Source organism: Dunckerocampus dactyliophorus, chromosome 13 (genome assembly GCF_027744805.1).
Source record: "Dunckerocampus dactyliophorus isolate RoL2022-P2 chromosome 13, RoL_Ddac_1.1, whole genome shotgun sequence".
Lineage (NCBI taxonomy): Eukaryota > Metazoa > Chordata > Actinopteri > Syngnathiformes > Syngnathidae > Dunckerocampus > Dunckerocampus dactyliophorus.
This window is the reverse complement of record NC_072831.1, coordinates 21,431,461-21,452,281: the sequence shown is the minus strand read 5'-3', so window position 1 is coordinate 21,452,281 and position 20,821 is coordinate 21,431,461. Positions and strand designations below refer to the sequence as shown.

General features: G+C 39.6%; 1 protein-coding gene across 3 annotated transcripts in view; it reads left to right on the top strand.

Moving 5' to 3' along the window:
* bahd1 (bromo adjacent homology domain containing 1) overlaps window positions 1–20,657 on the top strand; it is a 52,115-nt gene extending 31,458 nt beyond the window's left edge. For 2 of the 3 annotated variants that reach the window (XM_054797436.1, XM_054797437.1), the window contains exons 2-7: window positions 3,884–5,568; window positions 8,813–9,228; window positions 9,466–9,625; window positions 9,694–9,773; window positions 9,885–9,976; window positions 11,930–17,111. In XM_054797436.1, coding sequence (XP_054653411.1) covers window positions 3,987–5,568; window positions 8,813–9,228; window positions 9,466–9,625; window positions 9,694–9,773; window positions 9,885–9,976; window positions 11,930–12,122 — 2,523 coding nt within the window. In that variant the 5' untranslated portion in view covers window positions 3,884–3,986 and the 3' untranslated portion in view covers window positions 12,123–17,111. Of the gene's footprint in view, window positions 1–3,883; window positions 5,569–8,812; window positions 9,229–9,465; window positions 9,626–9,693; window positions 9,774–9,884; window positions 9,977–11,929; window positions 17,112–20,491 lie in introns of those variants that run through there. The other variant, XM_054797438.1, reaches the window with a different exon arrangement.
* Window positions 20,658–20,821: the final 164 nt, after the last annotated feature.

Genomic DNA, 20,821 nt, shown 5'->3' with positions numbered 1-20,821 from the left:
AATAATAATAATAACAATAACACAGGCTACTTCTACCTGTCCACACGCCTGGAACACATTTACTGTGACAGGTTTTATTTGTCTTGAATGGCTTCTTTTCTCTGATTATTTCTACTCTATTGGGTAATACGAATCTAAAGGTGACTATATGGGTGTTATTTCATGTCTAGAGGGCTAATGTTAAAAAACAAACTTAGGCGATCGTAAATGAAGGAAATCCTACTTCGCGGAGATTCATTTATCACGTTTGGGTGTGAAACCAATTAAGTGCCATAGACGAGGGATTACTGTATAGTCTTTTTTTGCTTCTCACATTCTTCTTCTTCTATTAACACCCTTGTTGAGGCTGTTTTTTCTGTTGAAATAAGTTGTGGGGAAAAAAGTCAAAAGAACACGTAATCATTTGCTGAGGACTTCCACGGCATGCTGGCGCTTTGTGTGATGTCATGCATGACAGTGGTTCAACGTTCGAGACAGGCTTTCAAGGCACATATTCTTGAAAATTGTGGTTGAATTCAGAATTGTACAACTTTGGAGTTCTTACCGCTGTGATTCTGGAGTTGCTTGAATGGAGAAGTCTGTCGAAAGTGAAAGGTCTTTGCCTGCATTTTGTGCATTTCTTTTGTACATTGCACAAGAGAAATCCTTTATTTCATATGACAACATAGCCTAACTGACTTCACCTTTTTGACACATGGACGCCTTAGCCCTTTTAAGTTCAGTGCTGTCTTTTTATAAGTTGCCTCATGGGCCACTCTTTGAGAAGCTACTTACTTGAAATGAGCTTCAGTTGAAGGCTGTAGATATGACGTCAATTTGATCGGTGTGGCATTGAAGCAAAAATTCTAACTCTGAAAAGCATGATCAGTCGTACTGAACAAATAATAAATCATTGACAGTACCTTGGTATAAGTTGCTGGCTGAGTTTTAACCTTGAGTGATGTTCATAGAGTGCTATTTGTATCATCGGCTGATATGTGAATATAAGGTGGAAAAGTAGAGCCCGACCGACAGGGGATTTTTGGGGCCGATGCAGATCCCGATATTGGGGGCTAAAAGAAAGCCGATATCCGATATATCAGCCTAAAACAGATATCGCCCATTACATGAAAAAAGAGCATTGATCTACACAGGATGTACAGGTACATTCTTATAATACCCATGCAAATGAAAATAAGGAAGTTGAATTAGCAAGACTGTCAACATAAGGACATGCCTCTTTGTGATTTACTTTTAGGTGTTGCCACAAATTTGTAGTGTTCTTTGCTTTGCTGCTGCTGGAGCCCTGGCTAACTTGCACACGGCACATGTTGCACCTAATGTAACGCCTCCACACTTGACTCTTCCCTTCTGCCTGTCAAATGAAAGTATATACATTTAGTGCGTTTTGGTAATTAGCCTAGAATTTGAAGCTCTAGTTGAGCATTTTGAAATAAAAACAAGTGGTTGCATTGGGCTGAGAGTTATAATGCAGGCTAGTGTCAGGTGTTTTTCAACTAATACATGATGTGTTTATAAAAGGCTTAGCACATAGAAAATGGATGGATATTCACAACACATCTTAGTCATATTTACTAGCTATTGAGTTCTATCTGCAGCCACTGAATCTACGCAAACAGTTGAAAAAAACAAATACTGAAGCAGAAGTTTTTTCGCTGAAGTTGACTATAAACAAAATCAATAAAACATGCATCGCGGCGCTAGACTTAATACAAGGGACTAAACTACATTTTATTTTACAATGTAGCTGCTTTCAAAACATGCAGTATATCAAATGACAACTAAATACATGACTTTAAACATTTTCAAAATGTGTGAGCCCCTGGAAATCCGACATGGTATGAAGTGATATGGCACGCTGTGTATATCTGCATATATCTTTATTTCACTTTAAAAGGCGGTATAATAGTCTTAGATTTAGAATGAACAGTTGCATCTATTTTTATCTGTGCGATGCAACTTATAGTGTACAGCGTTAAAGCGCTGTAATACGCTCTCTAAAACCTGCATGAAAACAAGAATGTTCTCCTTGATGGACCCTGACAGCCTGGCACCCAAGTGTAGTGTTATATTGTTTTACTAAGTCCCAGCTTTCCATGGTGTAAAAAAATGCACTTTCTTTTTGCGTTTCGTCTCCGAAACCATCTGAGTGAGCGAGCGCCGCAGAGTGAGCGCTGTGCTGCGTGTGTGAGGGGGAGGGGCCAGGTACAGGCAGCACAGAGACACACTGGAAGGGAGCGACTGAACTGCAGCGCAGCAAAAAAAAAAAGTTATATATCGACTAGATATCGGGTACATTTTCACTGATATTGATTAATCTGTGGTATGTCATAATCGGCCCGATATATCGGCCAGGCTCTAATAAACAGGTAATCATTTTTGTTAGCGCTACTTTACATTGGAACATGTCATCATACTGTGTCATCCTTCAGGATCAATGAAGTATCTGTCTTCTCAAGGGACAATACCATAGAAATGAAACTTTGATGATATACTTTGGGGTAGTCAGTGACTACATTTACATGCATTCAATATTTGGGTTAAGGTCAATATTCCTGTTTTTGAAACATTCGGAATAACCCGTTTACATGCATGAAGTAGGGGAAGAAAAAAAAAATCCCACGAACAATGTTTCGATGCACGGTAAATGATGGTCATGACGCAATGCGCTTCGTTTCCGCTTCTTCTTCCTGTATCCAAAAACAACACCAACACCGGCACGGTGGATAATGAACGCCTTTGTTAGCGTTTTGGTGCTGGTACGGACCCACCACCGGTGCTTGACACTATTCTGTCTCACTTTCTTCATTCAGTCTCATTAAATTTGGTTTGGTTTGGTTTCGTTTATTTGAACATGAAGGTTACAATGGAATACATCTCATGAATCATCCTTTCACAGTTCCACATGTCAAAAAGGAGTAGGAAGAAGCAAAGTTTATTTAATCCTATCCCCATCTATTCCACATCTTGTACAGTACATATTATTCACTTCCTGCTTTCCATATATTTTTATATAATAATCAGTGTAATAATAAATAATAACAGTAAAAAACAAGCATGACAGAACAATCATTGTAATGATCAAGACTCTTCTGCCTTGTATTTAGCAAACATCAACTGCTTGTATCGTTTTTTGAATTTGCTCATCTCGGTACATTTGCTTGATGTGAGGTGCCTTATCAAAGCAACTGTTCTCGAAATGTGCCACACAAAATACCAAAGGATGCCGTCTTTTGGAAATGTAAATCGGCTTACCTCGTCTGCAAAAGCTTTTAGCAAAAGCCTGCCACACAACTAGCGGGCAAAATATGAAAAAATATATCACAACAACAGAAAATCAACAAAAAATGCACCACAGCAGTATGAAAACACTGCATCCCATGCATACTTCCGAGAGGAAGGGTTCTCGAAATCTCACTTCCTGCTTCTCCTTCAGTCTCTGACCAGTGGAGAAAAATGTAAAAAAAAAAAAAAAAGGCTAAATATGTCAACATTCCAGCACACATCTAACACCGTAAATATGCGTTTCAAATGTTATGTTTCACAGCAAAAATAACAAGATTAACATGTGTTTTGGTGTCATGAGCACTTTAAGCAGATGCCGAAATGTGAGATTGTGTATCATGTGGACAAATTTCACATTAACTACTGCAGCAGTGGAAAAAAAGTAGCATATGGCCTCAGGCGTTAAACTATACCCTAATGCAATAACTATCTTGTATGCAGTGCATTTACATTCCAAGCCAAGTGGACGTATCCTCTTGGGACCCGGAAATTGGTCACAAATTAAGTCAAACCTGTTGCTAAATAATGTCTGTCTGTTACATTAATGTCAGGCAAAGAGTGGAATAATCTGTAAGATACTGCTTCCGTCTCTCCCCAGAGAGTGGATGGCCCCAGTTGATGATCCATGATGATTCCTGTTGACGGGCCGCTCTGAGCTCCTACCACTGTTGTAGACGGAGTACCTGCTCCAGGACGAGACCATGGTGAAAGTTCAGCGAAACCAGCAATCGAAAGGTGGGAAGTCCCACAGGGAGAAGGGAGGCAAAGAGAAGGGAAATGGAATGAGAAAACGCAAAGAGAGAATGAAGGAACAGAGAGGAAAGAAGCAGATGACAGAGTCACACCGATTTAGGAAGAAGACATTGGCGGAGAGCGTGAGAGATGCACTGGATTGTTGTGTCCTGCTCACACGTTTGGAGGAGAAGGGAGCTGTGGATAAGGACATGCGGAAAACTTGCAAAGAACCAAGTGTACATGTCAGAAAGAAGCAGGGAACCTCTGGAAGCAGGACCACATCTCACAAGTTGAAGAAATCAGCTTCTAAACAAGCACTGGAACCAAAAAGTGGCAAATCTGACGCCTTGCTTATGTGGCCCCCGTTTGTTCCTGAGCCTCGCAGGAGGAGAATGGCCTCTCTCAATGCAGAGGCTGTCAACAGCTTGCTACTCTATAGGGCTGATTCCCTCGCATCCAATCTGACGAAGAAAGAGCAGCCTTCAAATGAAGCTCTGCCTAAAGGTGAAAGGAGACCTCATAAAGCCAAGAAGGTTCTCCAGGGAGGGAAAACAGACCTCAAGGAAAGTCATAAAAAAAAGAAGCGATCCACGGCGGAGACTCCGCCAGTTGACTGGTTGAGTTTGTTTGCCCCAACCCCTCGGCGTCAGGCGGGCCTCACCGCTGCGACGCTGCTCAAACTCACCAGTTCCCTCTATGGAAACAAGCGGCAAAAGAAGCAGGAGTCCCAGGCCGCAAGCGAAACTAAAGCTAAGGATTCAACTCAGGTTGAGATTAGTGGTAAGCCTTTAAGTGGAGCAACACTGCAGACCAAAAGAAGAACAAATCCAAAACACAATGAGCAGCTAAAGCACATTAAACAGGGTAAAGAGGATCCAGTTCATTCCCAACCGGGCTCTCCTGTCCAGGGATGTTGTAGTCTTTGTAAGACAGAGGCTTTGGACCCAGAGTGGAAGTCAGGTGGACAGGAGTGTTTAAAAGCACTCCATTGTGGCTCCACACTAGGATTCTCCTTAAAAACAATCAAAGAGGAGCAGGAAGAGACTGAAGTGTCAACCTGCTATTGTTGTACACAAGAGAGGTGTGTCGAATACTGTCACAGACTTGCCCTGTTCCTTAAGGACAAGGCCCTCAAGGAGCGTGATGATAAAGTCTCGCTCTCTGAAGTGTTCCACCACCATCACCACCACCACCACCACCACCATCACCACCACCACCACCTCCAGACCAGCCACCCGACAGCCATAACCATCACACCGCACTCGTACACCTGTTTCCCCAGCTACTGCGTTCACTTCAGCCACCCGGACGCCTCGCCTTCCTCCATGACACCCCTCGCTTTATGTCCAAAGAGCAGCAAGAGACCCAAACTGCTGCCCAGCTCTAGCACACAGCCCTCAGGGATTTCTCATCCAGTCTACTGCTGCACCTCTGTGGAAGCATGCTATGGAGAGCCCTGCAGGATCAACAGCTATTCCACCTACGGCAGTGTCATTCCCACCATTGCCAGAGGAGGTTGCAGCAAATGCAGCAACAGCGTTAACAGAGGTCAGTGCACACACTGGTGAAACATTGTCACTGTTTATCAAAAAACATACATTGGAATGTCTGTTTTCGTCATTAATCCATCCCAAAAGGTCAGACAAAGACCAAAACATACTAAAGCAGAATCAATTTTTCTCATGAGAAATAATGCAAATCTAATTAGTCCATTCCAGATATGCAAAACACATTTTGTGAACAGAATTATAGTTTTACATAAAGAAAACAATATGAACAATGAGAAATACATATAAATGAAAAATGAAATGGATAAATGATGTGTGACAAGATTTTTTTTGCTTGGAGAAAAGCTCTCTCAGTAGAACATACCGTATTTTAACTTAAACATGGACATACAAAAAGTTACAAACTACTGCCATAGTCTTGATAACAGAGGTGCCACATTTAAAATAAGTGTGCCACAAGTTATTTTTAAAGGTAGAGTAATGCAACCCTAGCTATTGAATTTGAGAATCTTTCCAGACTGTACCAATAAACATGCTACATGGCCCTATTATTTGTCACACATGTCAGATTACGTCTGGTTGTGCAGTAAAACCAATTTGAAGTTATTGTCTTTTGGAAAAACACATTTGAATTAATTGTCTACAATGCTGACTGTCTAACAGCTCTGCAAATTCTTAACAACTCCTCCAGTTGTGGTTCTTATCCTTATTGCTTTTGTACACATTGTATCTCTATTGCTGAATGTTTGGGAGTTTGCACCACACAATCAGCAAAAAGCAGTGTGTGTGCACTTGTTCTTATAATAACCTCACTGTACACCACTGGAGAAAAATATGTTGTTTGCTCTGTGCAAATATGCACTGTGCAGAAACTAAGTGCGTAATTAAGACAAGAGGATTACCGCCACAGTTTAGTTAAGCACGTTTTAACAAGCACAGTGTTGTTATTAGGAAGCTTCTCTCTAATCCAAATGCCAAAGCAGCACTACATTACTTAAGTTAAAGGCGGCAGAAGAACAAGTCTGCATTTAAGTAGATGCCAACCAGCTGTGAATAAAAAGGCTCGTGTGGCTAGTGAACTGATAGTATTATCAGTTTACTCTTCTGATATGTGAACTATCATAACTAAATACACAAGTGCGCAACACAAGCTACGCATTAAAACCCACTTGTGTGCTGTACGCACACTGAGACCTGTTTGTACCGTTGGTATCAGTGTCATATGACAGGAAGACGCCACTTGTTCACCTCAGACTTATTTCAATAGCAAACATTTCAGCTCCACATTCTCACATAAAATGGTGCTCAACTGGACTATTGAATGTAGTCTACACCAAAAAGTGCCAAATAAATTTCGCTGCCAAGGTAAGAGGGTGGTTGGGGGAAAAAAAAAAAAAGGCTCCCTTCTTGAAAGCTTTGTGGCTCAGCTTGCAAGGACATTGATTTCCAATGAATGACTGGGCCATGCTGTCAGCTATCAATAGGACGAAGTGTGCTTCAGTTTTATGGGGATGTCTAATTGTTTGGCCCGCAGTGATACATGCAATCATGGGTCATCCCATTTGGGCCCCCTGCTAAGCAATCCAAAGCAACAGCTGTAGCAACATGTGTATTAGTTTATTATTCTATTGTTATACAGTATATTTATAGTTCAATATTTTTATATATCTATTTTTTATACATCACACTTTACCGTTGAACCCCGCCTATTCATGGTTTGGCATTCGCGTTTTTGCATATTCGCAGATTTCTTTTCTCTGTTATGTTAAGCTGAATAGGAAAGGGTTTCATGGCGCTATCTGCAGGGGATTAAGAGTGCTGCAGCTATGAATCGCTGTTTCACAAGTGAATTCACTCAACCTTTTCCAGCATTTAGATGCTTTGACAAGGCGTGATGTTGTGTAACTGCACGTTTTGCAGGCATTTGATAGGGTGTCCAACAAACTTTTTCCACCAAGGCCCACATACTGAAAAACGAAAGGATGCAAGGGCCACTTTGATTCTTTGTAAACAAACACATGTACTGTAGATATGTTAGGAAGTTATATATTTCAAGAAAAAACTGCACTCAGCTTTGTCATATAGGTGGAAAAAGCGTATTAGTATTGAACTTCGGTCTTTGCTCTTTTTTTCCCCATTCTTGCCACTGTTTTTTAAATTTTCCAAATATTTTAAATAATCGTTAAAATATATATATATATATATATATATATATATATATATATATATATATATATATATATATATATATATATATATATATATATATATATATAATAGTATGACTTTATTCCTATAATATTTTGACTTTATTCCCATACTGTTATAACTTTTCCCCAGTCCAATATTCCAAATTCCAATTCCTTTGTTTCTCATAATATTACGACTTTTTTAAAATAACATTTTTTATTTCTTTAACATTTCAACTCTATACTAGTAAAATAACATAATTTTTCCTCATAATATGTTTATTCTTGTAAAATTTAGACTTTTTCCTTGTTAGGATACAACTTTTTTCTCAGAATATTTTGACTTTCTCCTCGGAAAATTGTTTTCTCCATGTCAGCTGTTGTTTTTTTCCAACTATTTCAACTTTCTTCTTGTAAATTTTCTTCTCATAAGTATAACTTCATTCCCGTAATATTTTGACTTTATTCACGCATCCCAATTTACCAAAAATGACAGCTTTATTTGTTAATTTGTTTTTCTCATAATATTACGACTTAAAAAAAATAGTTTTGTTTCTTTAATATTTCTACTTATGCTGCTAAATTATTTTCTTTATAATATTAAGATGTCATTCTCATAAAATTCTGACTTTTTCTTGTTAGTTTACAACTTTTTTTGTCAATATTTGGACTTTTCTTATAAAATTACTGCAGATTTTTTAAATTTTTGCTGCTGTTTTTTTTTTTTTTTTCCCTTGTTATTGTATTTTTAACAGCCACGGACCACAAATTTCCCTAGGGCCGCACTTTGGACACCCCTAGTTTAGAGTATTAAAAAATAGGCATATTTCTGGCTTTTTATGGGTGTGTTCATTAGTAACATTTTTTTTGCCAGTCGTGGCCTTGGCCTTAATGCCTGTTTACCCCTCTGATATTTATTTTTGTTATTATTTATGATGTGATATTTCATATCATTGCAATATTATTGCTTGCAAGAAATAGCCTTTGCGGTCCAGTCAGTTGGTGTATCGGATCTCATTTGATTGTGCAGATGTACCGAACAAAGTGTCCACTGAGCACTTCACTGTCTCACTGCCTTCTCTGTTACTTCCACAGACGACTACTCATCAACCCTCAATGACCATCACAGCCCGTCCTCTATCCCCATCTGTCCCAGCCCGAGAATCCTCACTGGCTGCCCCATTCCCGCTGTGCCTCCAGCCGGCCAATCAGTGCCCCCAGTTCAGACTCCGCTGTCCGACCCCAGCCAACCGCAGCAACCACCCCTGCAGGTGGCCAAGGAGTGTCCGCAGAGTGCCAAGCCGCCCAGCGGGTCCAGGTCTGTCGCACGTAGCAGCGGCGGTGGCATCAGCTCGGTTGTGTTTCCTCTCAAAAAGGAAAAGAAACAGAAGCTCGGTTCTGCCAGCGCCAGAGGCCAAGCGGTTGCCAAGCAGCCGAAGAACGGCCGCCAAAAGAGTACCAACGGCTGGCGACCCGTGGGCCTCCCCTTTGAAAAAGAGGTTTTCTGTCTGGTATGTATACAAAGTCATGCTGCTGGTTTGTGATGCACCACTGTGTCATCTAAACATTTTTTATCCAGGTTTTTAACCACATTTTTCTTTGCAATTTTGGTTGAAAAATGATATGACTGCTGAAGCATTTGCATTCTGTGGGTCCACTGTATTTAATCCTGGAGCTTCTTACTGGACAGTCTGTCAGTCTGTTCTTGCAAGTCAACTCAGTCGTTTCCTGCCGCATGTGTGCCCCAGGGAGAGGAAACTCTGGTGCTGAGAAAGTGCTTCCAGGGAGTCCAGAGGGATGGCGAGCTGATTCGGGTCAGGGACACTGTCCTGCTGAAATCTGGACCGAGGAAAAAGTCACTGCCTTATGTGGCTAAGATCTCAGCTCTGTGGGAGGAGCCTGAGACAGGTAGGAGACATACTGTCAACATCTCAGGAAAATGTTGTGTTTAATGTATGTTATTTTTGTCATTTCAGGAGAGTTGATGATGAGTTTGTTTTGGTACTACCGTCCAGAACACACACACGGGGGACGCAATCTTAATGTGCATTGTCAGGTAAGAAGGCATTTCTACTACTGCTGTTCCAATAAACGGATGTACATCTGTACACAATCTACAAAGCTCAGTGGCGCTATTGCACTGATCCATCTTTTCCTTTATTTCTAGAATGAGATCTTTGCATCTCGTCACCAGGATGTGAACAGTGTGGCCTGTATTGAAGACAAATGCTATGTCCTAACACTGGCACAGTATTGTCGGTAAGAAATGCATCATTTTCTCATATGTATGGTTTTTGACATTTAGTTAGAAAAGTGTCCCAATTACGGCTGTATGTTTAGACTAGTGGTCCTACTGATATCGGCTAGTCGTTTTTCGCATTGTATCCATTCACACGCACACTGTAAATGTATGTCTTTCCTTTCACACACTTCGTATATCCATGTTTGTCTATTGGCATGCACATAATGTAAACATCTGTCCTTTCACAAACACATATTGTAACCATGTCTGTCCATACATACAGTACACAGTGTTTATCCATTCACATTCGTACATGTACATTTATGTACATTTATTAACACGCACAACGTAACCATAATACAGTGGTGCCTTGGTTAACGTCATTAATCCCCTCCAGAAGGTCTGACTCAAACCAAAACAGACACTAACCAAGGCAAATTTTCCCATAGAAAATAATGTAAATCCAATTAATTTGTTCCAGACACCCAAAAATGTTAACACAAAACACATTTTATAGATAATGATTCTAGTTTTACATGCAGAAAATGATGCAGACATAATTACAAATGACACATGAAACGACAACTGAAAATTTATCATAACTGTTACATAGTTTTGTTGGGGGGGGGGGGGAGAAAAAACCCACAAAACCATCAATTAACAAAATAACACAAAATAAACACATTATTCTGCTGCAACCACAATTTGCAAAAATGTGTAATATACATCAAACTAAATATCAACATTATAGAACCAGTAAACATGTTAAAATGATCGTTAGTTGAAGCCCTACCATTAACACACACATGATGTAACCATGTCTGTCTATTCACAAACCCATCTTTTAGCCACGTCTTTCCCTTCACATACACTTACTGTAACCATGTCAGTCTGTTCACAAACGCACACAATGTAAAAATATGTGTCAGTTCATACACTCATATGGTAAGCATGTCTGTCCATTCGCATAGATACAGTACATAATGCATGGATAATGTTTGTCTGCTCATTCACAAGCACACCTACTGTAAGCTTACGTCCATCCCTTCGCAAACATACTATACTTACATAATGGATACATAATTCTTTCCATTCCCACACAATGTAAATGCAACCATATGGCTTGCCTATTTACATACATTCCGAATGTATACTGTACGTTTGTCTAGTCTAATCATCCCTAATTAACCCTTATTGTGTCAATTCCCATACAGTACAAATTGTACAGTACATATTCTATCCATATGTTTGTCCATTCACATTCCCTTTCAATGAAAATCTGTCTGAGAAGAGTCCGGAAAATTGGCCTAGTGTGAGTACTAGGGCTGGGTGATATATCGATATTATTAACATGTCAATATTTCTTTTAAGCTCGATATCAAAGACAAGCATATCGTTCATATCGATATAGACTAGATTTGCGCTGAGGTCTCACTCATCACTCTGCACTGTGTGTGAGCTCCTTCCCCGCCCCCTTCATGCATGAAGGAGGAGCGAGGAAAGCTCCTCCATCTGGGGCAAGACCTCACTCCCAACCCATAGGTTGCAATCCACCGTTTTCCGACTGAGAACCCATGGCCTCGGATTTGGTGGTGCTGAGTCTCATCCGAGAAGCTTCACACTCAGCTGCAAATCACCGCAGTGAATGCTGAAGGTCACAGCCCGATGAGGCCATCGGGATCACATCATCTGCGAATAGCAGAGACGAGATCCGAAGTCCCCAAACTGGACCCCCTCGACACCTTGGCAGTGCCTAGGAATTCTGTCTGTGAAAATTGCATTGGCAGAGGCGTTCACTGGAAATATGGGGATATATTTCGTATAGCTACTGTATAGTCAAGCTAAATATAACAGGATATGAGTTTTGGTCCATATCGCCCAGCCCTAGTGAGTACGCACTGGAAGGGTTTGGGAGGGCAGCGTTGTTAAAAAAACAATACAGCTTTTTGAAGGCACAATTAAACTTTCAGATTTTGTGCCTTGGTAAAACGCCGCGGGGAGGGCGTACCCGACAGCGCCGCCTCTCTTCTGGTGCCGCCCATCGTCGACCACGCCACACCCAGCCACCGATGCGTTCCCGACGACGCTGATCCAGTGCTGGTGTTTTTCTGTCGACATGTCTACGACTTCCGCTATGGACGCCTCCTCAAGAACCTGCAGTAGCGTCCACTGACCACAGCGGAACAACACATCCAGCGCGCTAATACCAGAGACGTGAGATAAGGTTACGCCCGATTCAGCCGCCTCTACTTTAATTAGCGCCAAGCCTGCTGAGGGGGAGAGACTGGAGGTTTGGGGATGAAGGATTGTGAGATTGTTTTGTTTTCACACGGACACACACTTATGAAGTAGGTGTAAAGGTCTGCCACGTTGTAATGCCGCTGTTGAATTGAGTTGAATCATACATGGCTTTCTGTTACGACTGAGCGTGCGCTGTCAGGGAACATTCTCCAGCAGATCTTAGAAATGTGCCGATTGATTGGCATATTGAAAGGAGCTCACATGAGACGAATGTAACGATATGCCGACCCCCGTGTCAACAAGCAAAATAGGTCAAATATTTACAAAAAATACAAAATGTCAATTTATCTTTTTAACAGGACTTCTTTTATGGACACATCTGTCAACCAGTAGAGATACTTGTTTAAATAAATGTCCATCATATTCAATTACATGAAAATAAAGTCAGTTAAAAATGAATGTAATGAAATCAAATTTAATAAAAAAAATCATCAGAAAGTGGGTGATATGCTAACACATCTTAGCATTTAAAACTGAAACTAGGCTTAAAATAGCAAACATCTTTTATTCAGCAGCCAAAATAAAAACAGTTTTCTGGCTATTGAACACATTTAGTGTCAAAAGTATTATTACGAGATTTTTGTTTTAAGCAGACTTTGTGTTTGATGGATAAATCTGGCAACCGATGGAGCTACTTGTTTAAAAATGCAACAAATTAAATAAAAAATCATCCAAGTGGACAGGGTTATGACAATACTGCGACCATATGCTAATTTAGCTTAGCATCTGGTACTGAAACTTTGCTTAAAATAGCAAAATGTTGCGCTGCTCTTTAAAATCTAAAAAGTAATCTTCTAAGAGCACACACTGTATTGACTCGAATCTAAGACGCTATTTTCATCTTATACAGTCATCCCTCTGCACTTCGTGGTTCAAATTCAAGACTTCACTATCACGTTTTTTCCTAAATATATTAATAAATCATGTTTCATTGCTTAAAACAGCCTATTACTAATCCAAAAATATGCATATTGAAACAAATAGTTTTTGCCTGAATTCAGCATTTTTGAGCATAAAATGGATAAATGAAATAAAATACAAATATAAAGCATTTAGAAGACGCATTGAAAGACACGAGTCACTATGTGTCAGTAATGTTACTGCAATGTTCGGCGAGACACAAAAACCAGACTCGATCGGCGGAACAACAGGTTTATTGCAGGTTTGAGCTATCTCACAGGTACAATAATTCCTAATACAAACACAGGATACTGAACTCTGAACCCCAACGTCACTTCCTGTCCACCCACAACTGAGCTCTCCTAGCAACATATACCAGTGAGTTGTATGTCTTGAGTGGCTTATTAACTCTATTATATTGGGTAATACGAGTGTAAAGGGGACTATATGGGTGTTATTTCATGTGTAGACGGCTCCAATAATGTTTAAAACCGCATTTAGAAGGTCGTAAACAGGTTTTCTGTGCAGTAACTAGGAAAATATTTCATGGATAAATGAAGAATCCTACTTCACGGAAATTCACTTATCACGGTTGGGTCTGGACCCGATTAACCGCAATGAATGAGGGATTACTGTATAAGAGAGAAATGTATACATGCAAACCAACAAGTGGTGCCAGGCCACTTCTCCCCCAAGCGAATCAGAGCTTTTCTTCCTGTCACTCACACACACCATTGACCTGGAGAGATGCAGCCACGACACAGAGTCCTGCTGCTGCTCAAAGTTAGGACCAGTTTAGCGCACAACGCAAACGTTATGATGCTAATTGTAAGATAATGGCGATCAATCAAAACAACTGTCCAGCAGCGGATAACGACAACAAATGAAATATTATGAATGAATTATGATTTCACATGTATTTAAAAAATTTTTTGTCTTTATAGAATTTTTTTTTTCAGAAAGGTGTCTTGAAAAAGGCGTGGTCGTCTATTGGAGGCCATACGGTAATTTTCCCTCATTGTCCTGTAATAGTAGCTTCAGTGTTCACACACTCAAAGTCCAATTGAGTTAGTTTGCAATGTGAAAAACAAGCGGAGGACTGAGAACGGGGACTATATTGTATTCTGTAGCGGTGTCCTGGCCGTCTGTATATTTGCGTGGACTGCAGATGGCGTCGGTTAGTCGCCCATGTTCTTGTTTCCTCACCGCTGACAGGCTGTGAGAGAATCGATGATGTATTCGGTGGTAGCATTTAGATGATGGTGATGATTCATTCCTCTATGTTTGAAGAGAAGATAATGTATTTATTTCTGTATGGAGAAAATCTATAATTTATTTTCAAGAGAAAGATTTTTAGACTAGAGAGCGTCGTCGCCCGTTGTAGCTGCACTGTGCGATGCGTTGCTTTTGCAATATTAGTGTTTGTGTGACTGATAAGAGCCTAGTCGACCTTGTGGTGAATTACTGAAGTCCTCCCAGCAGGTTTCATCACTCATTTGCTTTTGGGCAAGATGCAGTGTGAAGCACACCTGCTTGATCAGAGGAAGTAGTTTGGCCAGTTCTTCACCTTCTTCTCAGCTTTGCCTCCTCACTTTGTACTACAGACAATGATTTGTGCCCTTCAGCTTGCTGCCTTAGAGAACATTCCCAGACATTTATTTGAAAATGTGTTGGCTTTACGAGGCTTTAGATGATGCTTTAGATCTCACACACATATACACGTCTCATTCATGTGATCTTTGGAGGCCTGAACTTATAACATGTTAACACTGCACGCCCAAAACAGGAATAGTTTGAGAATTAAACGGATTTGACAGGCAAATGAGAGAGTGCACGTTAGACTGGCTATAAAAATGTTATTTTTGTGTTTTCTTGCAGAAATATTGGTCTGTTTGTTGGCTTGGTGCACCTTTTTATTATGCAAATTACAAAAAAATAACAATTTTGCTACAAGCCATTACCAGTGCTTCTTTTAAATCTTCCCTAGTGGCCACAAAACAAATAAAATAAATGAATCTTTCTACATAAAACTGAGCACAAATGGCCCCAAAATATATAACTGCTCAGCAAATTTTATTTATTTATTTTTTATTCATGACACATATATTTTACAATATTTTTTTGTTGTTCTTGTAGCATTGAAAGAAAAAATAAAATGTGGAGAAAGATGGTCTGTATTGGAAGGTGCAAAATAAGTAAACCGCCATAACATGGTATTTGTTAAACCGGTTCTCACAAGAATTTAGAAGAACTACAAAACAAAAAGTCCCAAGTGTCCAAAGTGTCTTGTAGAAATATTGGTTTGGCTTTTTTTGGGTTGAAGCAAAAAGAAAAATTACCACATTTGTTCAGAGATGCTCTTTATTACCACTGAATATTAGGGCCGCATTGGGGAAAAACATACAAATCCGAGATTTCGAGAATAAAGTCGTAAATTTACAAGAATAAAGTCTTAAATTTATGACAATAAAGTCACACATTTACGAGAAAAAAACGAGAAAACATAATATTACGAGAATAAAGTCGTAAATATCGAAATGTCATGGTATTATTATTTGTTAAGCCTGTTCTCACAAGAATTTAGAAGAACTACAAAACGAAAAGTCTTAGTGTCCCAAGTGTCTTGTAGAAATACTGGTTTGGCTTTTGGGTTGAAGCAAAAAGAAAAAGCACCAAATTTGATGGGAGATGCTCTATTATTAAAGTCGTACATTTACGAGAATAAAGTCGCAAATTTACGAGAAAAAAAAAAGTCGGAATGTGACGGAAATAAAATCTCATTGTATTCTTTTTTTTTTTTTTTAAATGTGGAATACTCCGTCGTAACTTTATTGGACACTGACAATAAAATAGAGATGTGATTTATTTAGATTTTTTAATATTATTTATGGTTTGAAATAACGTGTTAGAATTTAGTAGAAAAGAGCACAATTGTTTATTATTATTGTTATTATTATTGCTACATAATTAGGGCAATTTTCTTTTTAATCTAATACAATGTCATTCGTACAATACACATTTTTGGGGTGATGGTTGGCAGAGGTTGACATTAAAAATCATTGTGTTCTTATCATTACCCCACATTGTTTTAGCAAAACTCTTTGTATTTCTTAACCCGTATGAAATGGCAGAAAATCATTGTTTTGTCGCAAAATACAGCATCTTGTGCGGACAATGTCTGCACCACGTCCGTTTAATTTATGATTGAGTGTATTAATTTGCCTTTTTTTTTTTTTTTTTTTTGCACATTTGGACACACATTTAGAAGGAAAAATACTAGTACTAAATTCTGGTGAGAACACGTTGCTTTGTTTCCGCTCCGACTGACTGATATGAATGCAAGCTGATAGATGATGATGATGTAAAGCCCCGTGAACAGCAGTTGAGAAGTTCAGCTGCTCAACAATCAATGAAAAGCCCCACTGGGTGTTCTTACAGTACAGTACAATATGTGCAGTATGGCCTTAGAAGTCACTCAGCTCTTCTCATTAATCAACATGTGATACTAGATGTCTTAATTGGTCCTCTGTGCCTGTTCCTGTAAGCCCATATTTTAAAAGAAGCATATATATATATATAAATATAAATATATATATCTATATATATTCCAAGTGTTTTTCCAGGATGAGATGTGTGAGGAGTTATTGTTTATTTTTGATGTTTTACTTCCAAATGCCTTTCATTCGTTTGAGTCAGATGACACTGGTCTGATGTTGAATTGCACCAAAAAAAGGTATTGAAACATGAACTGAATATCATTCCTATGTAGGTGTAGAAGAATGTTATACCTAAATGTTGGTTTTTCTGGCGTGAGCTTATGTTCATATTCTCTGCATGGCATTTCGGAAGTATCTTGGAAATATTCATCACAGCACAGTTTATTTGTATTGATTCCAATGGACCTCTGTAATATAAGAAAAATATTTAATTGTAATAAATAATATATGAGTTTGACGTGTGCGTGTGAGACCTGATTACCCCATTTATGTGCTACATAGATTTCTATATAAATGATGAATTTCTATGGTTTTGTCTGCAAAGTTGACAGATGGAGAGGATCAGCTCATGTCCACGGGGGGTGCGCTAGCTCAAATAAATTCAGAATTAAAAAAAATGTTCAGGTAATTTTTCTGTTGCTGTTGGTATAATCGTTTAGAATATATACACTCAACAAAAATATAAACACTTTGGTTTGTGCTCCCATTTTTTATGAGATGAACTCAAAGATCAAAAACTTTTTCCACATACACAATATCACCATTTCTCTCAAATATTGTTCACAAATCTGTCTAAATCTGATTGGACCCCATGATTAGTCCGATAAAACAAAACTGCACATTTCAGAGTGGCCTTTTATTGTGGGCAGTCCAAGGCACACCTGTGCACTAATGATGGTGTCTAATCAGCATCTTGATATGGCACACACTTGCTTATCTCAGCAAAGGAGAAGTGCTCACTATCACAGATTTAGACAGATTTGAGAGACATGGTGATATTGTGTATGTGGAAAAAGTTTTCGATCTTTCAGTTCCTCTCGTAAAAAAATGGGAGAAAAACAAAAGTGTTGCGTTTAAATTTTTGCTGAGTAACTATTAAATGTAACTAGTAGACTTATGAAGTCATGGTCATGGTTTATTCAGCGAAGGTGACAGATGTCGTGTCCGCTTTTGTCAACACAGAGGCTCTCCTGCCAAAAGGTCGACATTGTGGTCTCTTCTTCAGAGTTAAAATAAATATAGATGCTTTAATTAAAGCTAATAATAAATATGTTATTTAAACTATTTTATAAAATATTAATTTACTGTATTTTCTGGAGTATTTTTTTTTCATGGTTTGGCTGGTCCTGTGACTTGTGCTCCAGAGCAACTTATGTTTTTTTTAATCCCCACACTGACAGCCGAGAGAGTGCGCTCTTGCCTTTCAAGATCAAATGTCTATTCTTGGCCTCTGATTCTATAAAATAAACTTCCACCCAAAAATGTGACTTATAGCCCAGTGTTGACTTACAGGATATATTTTTTCTTCCTCTTCATTGCGCATTTTTGGCTGGTGCGACTTAAACTCCGGAGTGACTGATGATCCAGAAAATATGGTAATTCATTTTTATGGTTTGTGCTCAGAGAAGTTAGCAGATGTAGTACCGGCTGTTGTCCACAAGGGGCTCCCCAGATAATGAGGCCAATTTTGGCCTTCAGAATTAAAAAAAAAACAACAAAAAAACATGAATATACCTTCATCTTTATATTGCCCCCCCACACCTCAGGTGCACCCCAAGTATGTGTGTTCAGTCTGACCCTGTACTCCCTCTACACCTGGGACTGCTCACCCATGCACCCGACAAACACCAGAATAAAGTGTGTGGATGATACAACAGTTCGTAGGTCTCATCTCAAACACGGATGAGAACGCATGGATGGATGAAGTCCGCAGGCTGATGAGCTGGTGTGGGGGGAAAACAACGAAGGAGCTCATATTGGACTTAAGAAGGAACGTGCACCTGCCACTGAGGATCGGAGAGCGGGAAGTGGAACAGGTGGCCATTTTCAGGTTCCATCATCAACAAACTAGAATGGAGCGTCAACACCATGGCTGCAGTAAAGAAGGCACACCAGAGACTGTACTTTTTAAGGAGTCTACGGAAAAAAACAGCTCTTCATGTCTGCTGAAAACCTACCACTGCTCCGTAGAAAGTGTACTGACTTACGCCATACTGGCGTGCTTTGGGAACTGCACAGAAGCAGACGGGGCTGCTCTCCAGATGTCTACCATCTCAGAAAATCATTGGCTTCCCCCTCCCTTCGCTGGAAGACATCTACAGGTCACGCTGCCAAAGCAAGGCCTGTTGGATCATCAAAGACATTACTCACCGCTTCCACTACACCTTCTCTTTGCTGCCCTCTGGAAGGCGCCACAGTACGGACGGCAAGGCTGAGGAACAGATATTACCCCTCACCTGTTCAAGAACGGAACTCCTATCCCGCCATCCCACAGCCCCTCACCAGAACCTGCTCAAGCACACTGCATTGCACCTTATTATCATGCACTTTACCGCTGTATTAATTGATATCTGCCTGTGTGTGTGTGTGTGTGTGTGGTGTGACGGCATGACTGGCTAGTGAAACGCTTTTAAATTTCATTGTATTGTATAATGCAGTGACAACCCCATTGTATTCTATTCAATTATATTTCTATATTTACATTGTATTGTTCTAGTAAAGGATACAGTATATGCTTTAAAGCGGTGGTCCACAACCTTTTTGGACCCACAGCCCGGCTCGTGTTCCCACAAATCTCCACGGACCGGAGGGTGGTGGTGGTATAGCGATGTAATTGATCTCATTTAGTATGTATTGTGTAAAACTAAGAGAGGAACAACATCAAATTAAAAGCACAAAGTGAATACAGACCCACCATCCACCACTATAAGCTTGGAGTTTGTTTTTCAGAGAGAAGATGATGGCGCCGCTGCCTGATGTGTGTGCTAACAGGCAGTGTGCTAGCATGAATTAACTTGAAGCTGTACAGACAACAAATATACATATTAGCACTCGATAACGTCATCAAACTTTACATTTTTATGCATTCCCACAGAGTATCAGCATTTGGGAGCAAATATGAAGTGAAAAACTCCGATAAAAATACAGTGTAGTTGACCATCTGTGCAGAGTGGGAGAATTGTATTGTACTTTATTAATCCCACAGCAGGGAAATTCACTTGTTACAGCAGCAAGCAAGATACGCAAGTAAAGAATACATAGTGATATAGTGACTACAACATGGTTCAAGTGGTGCAGGTGTTGTACAATGGGGCGTTCAAGGACTGTCAAACAAAGTGGGACACTCACAACAAACAAATGATTTTTGCACAAACATGCAAAAACTACAAACTATATTATTTTTTGAGTAAAATAATGGCCAAAATTGATAAGCATTTACTTAGTATTTACAAAAGTATTTTTTGTGTGTGTGTATTCTTTTTAATCATTGCACCTGAAAGGTTTGCTCGGCCCAGTTCGGCCCCGCCCACGGATACTGAGGCCCGGCTCGGTGGTCGGGGACCCCTGCTTTAAACGATCAAAATTTGAACTGAATTTTTATAGACAGATCAGCTTTTGTCCACACGGGGGCGCTCTACCCAAAGAGGCCTAAAATCAGGTCTTACAATAAAGTAAAAACGTACTGTAATTAATATAGATTTATAAGTACATTCATATTGTATTGATGTTGTCCTTGTAAGTAACATATACTATATGTCAACATTATACTTTATAATGTAATTATAATTGTATCAACTTCCATAATGTATTTTTTCTATATTTTGCGCTGAATAGAACCTCTTGAAAGCCGACACAAGGAGGGGTATTTGCATTCCGTAGTAATCACCCTCTGATGAATTTATGTGTGAACGGAGTCACTCAATCAGGTGAGACTGTGTATACACTTTGTTGCATCCTACTGCTATTTTTTGTTAATCCAAATTCTCTGCATTGGAGAATGAAACGCTAGCTGTGGGGGGGGGGGGGGGGGGGGGGGGTCTGTGCACCAGAGATGCTTACACAAAAGACAGCAGGCTGCAAATTAAAACAAAAGTCCTGTTAGATGTCGTTTAAAAGTGTTTCTCCTCTCTTGGATGCTCCGTTGGAAAGACATCACACAACACA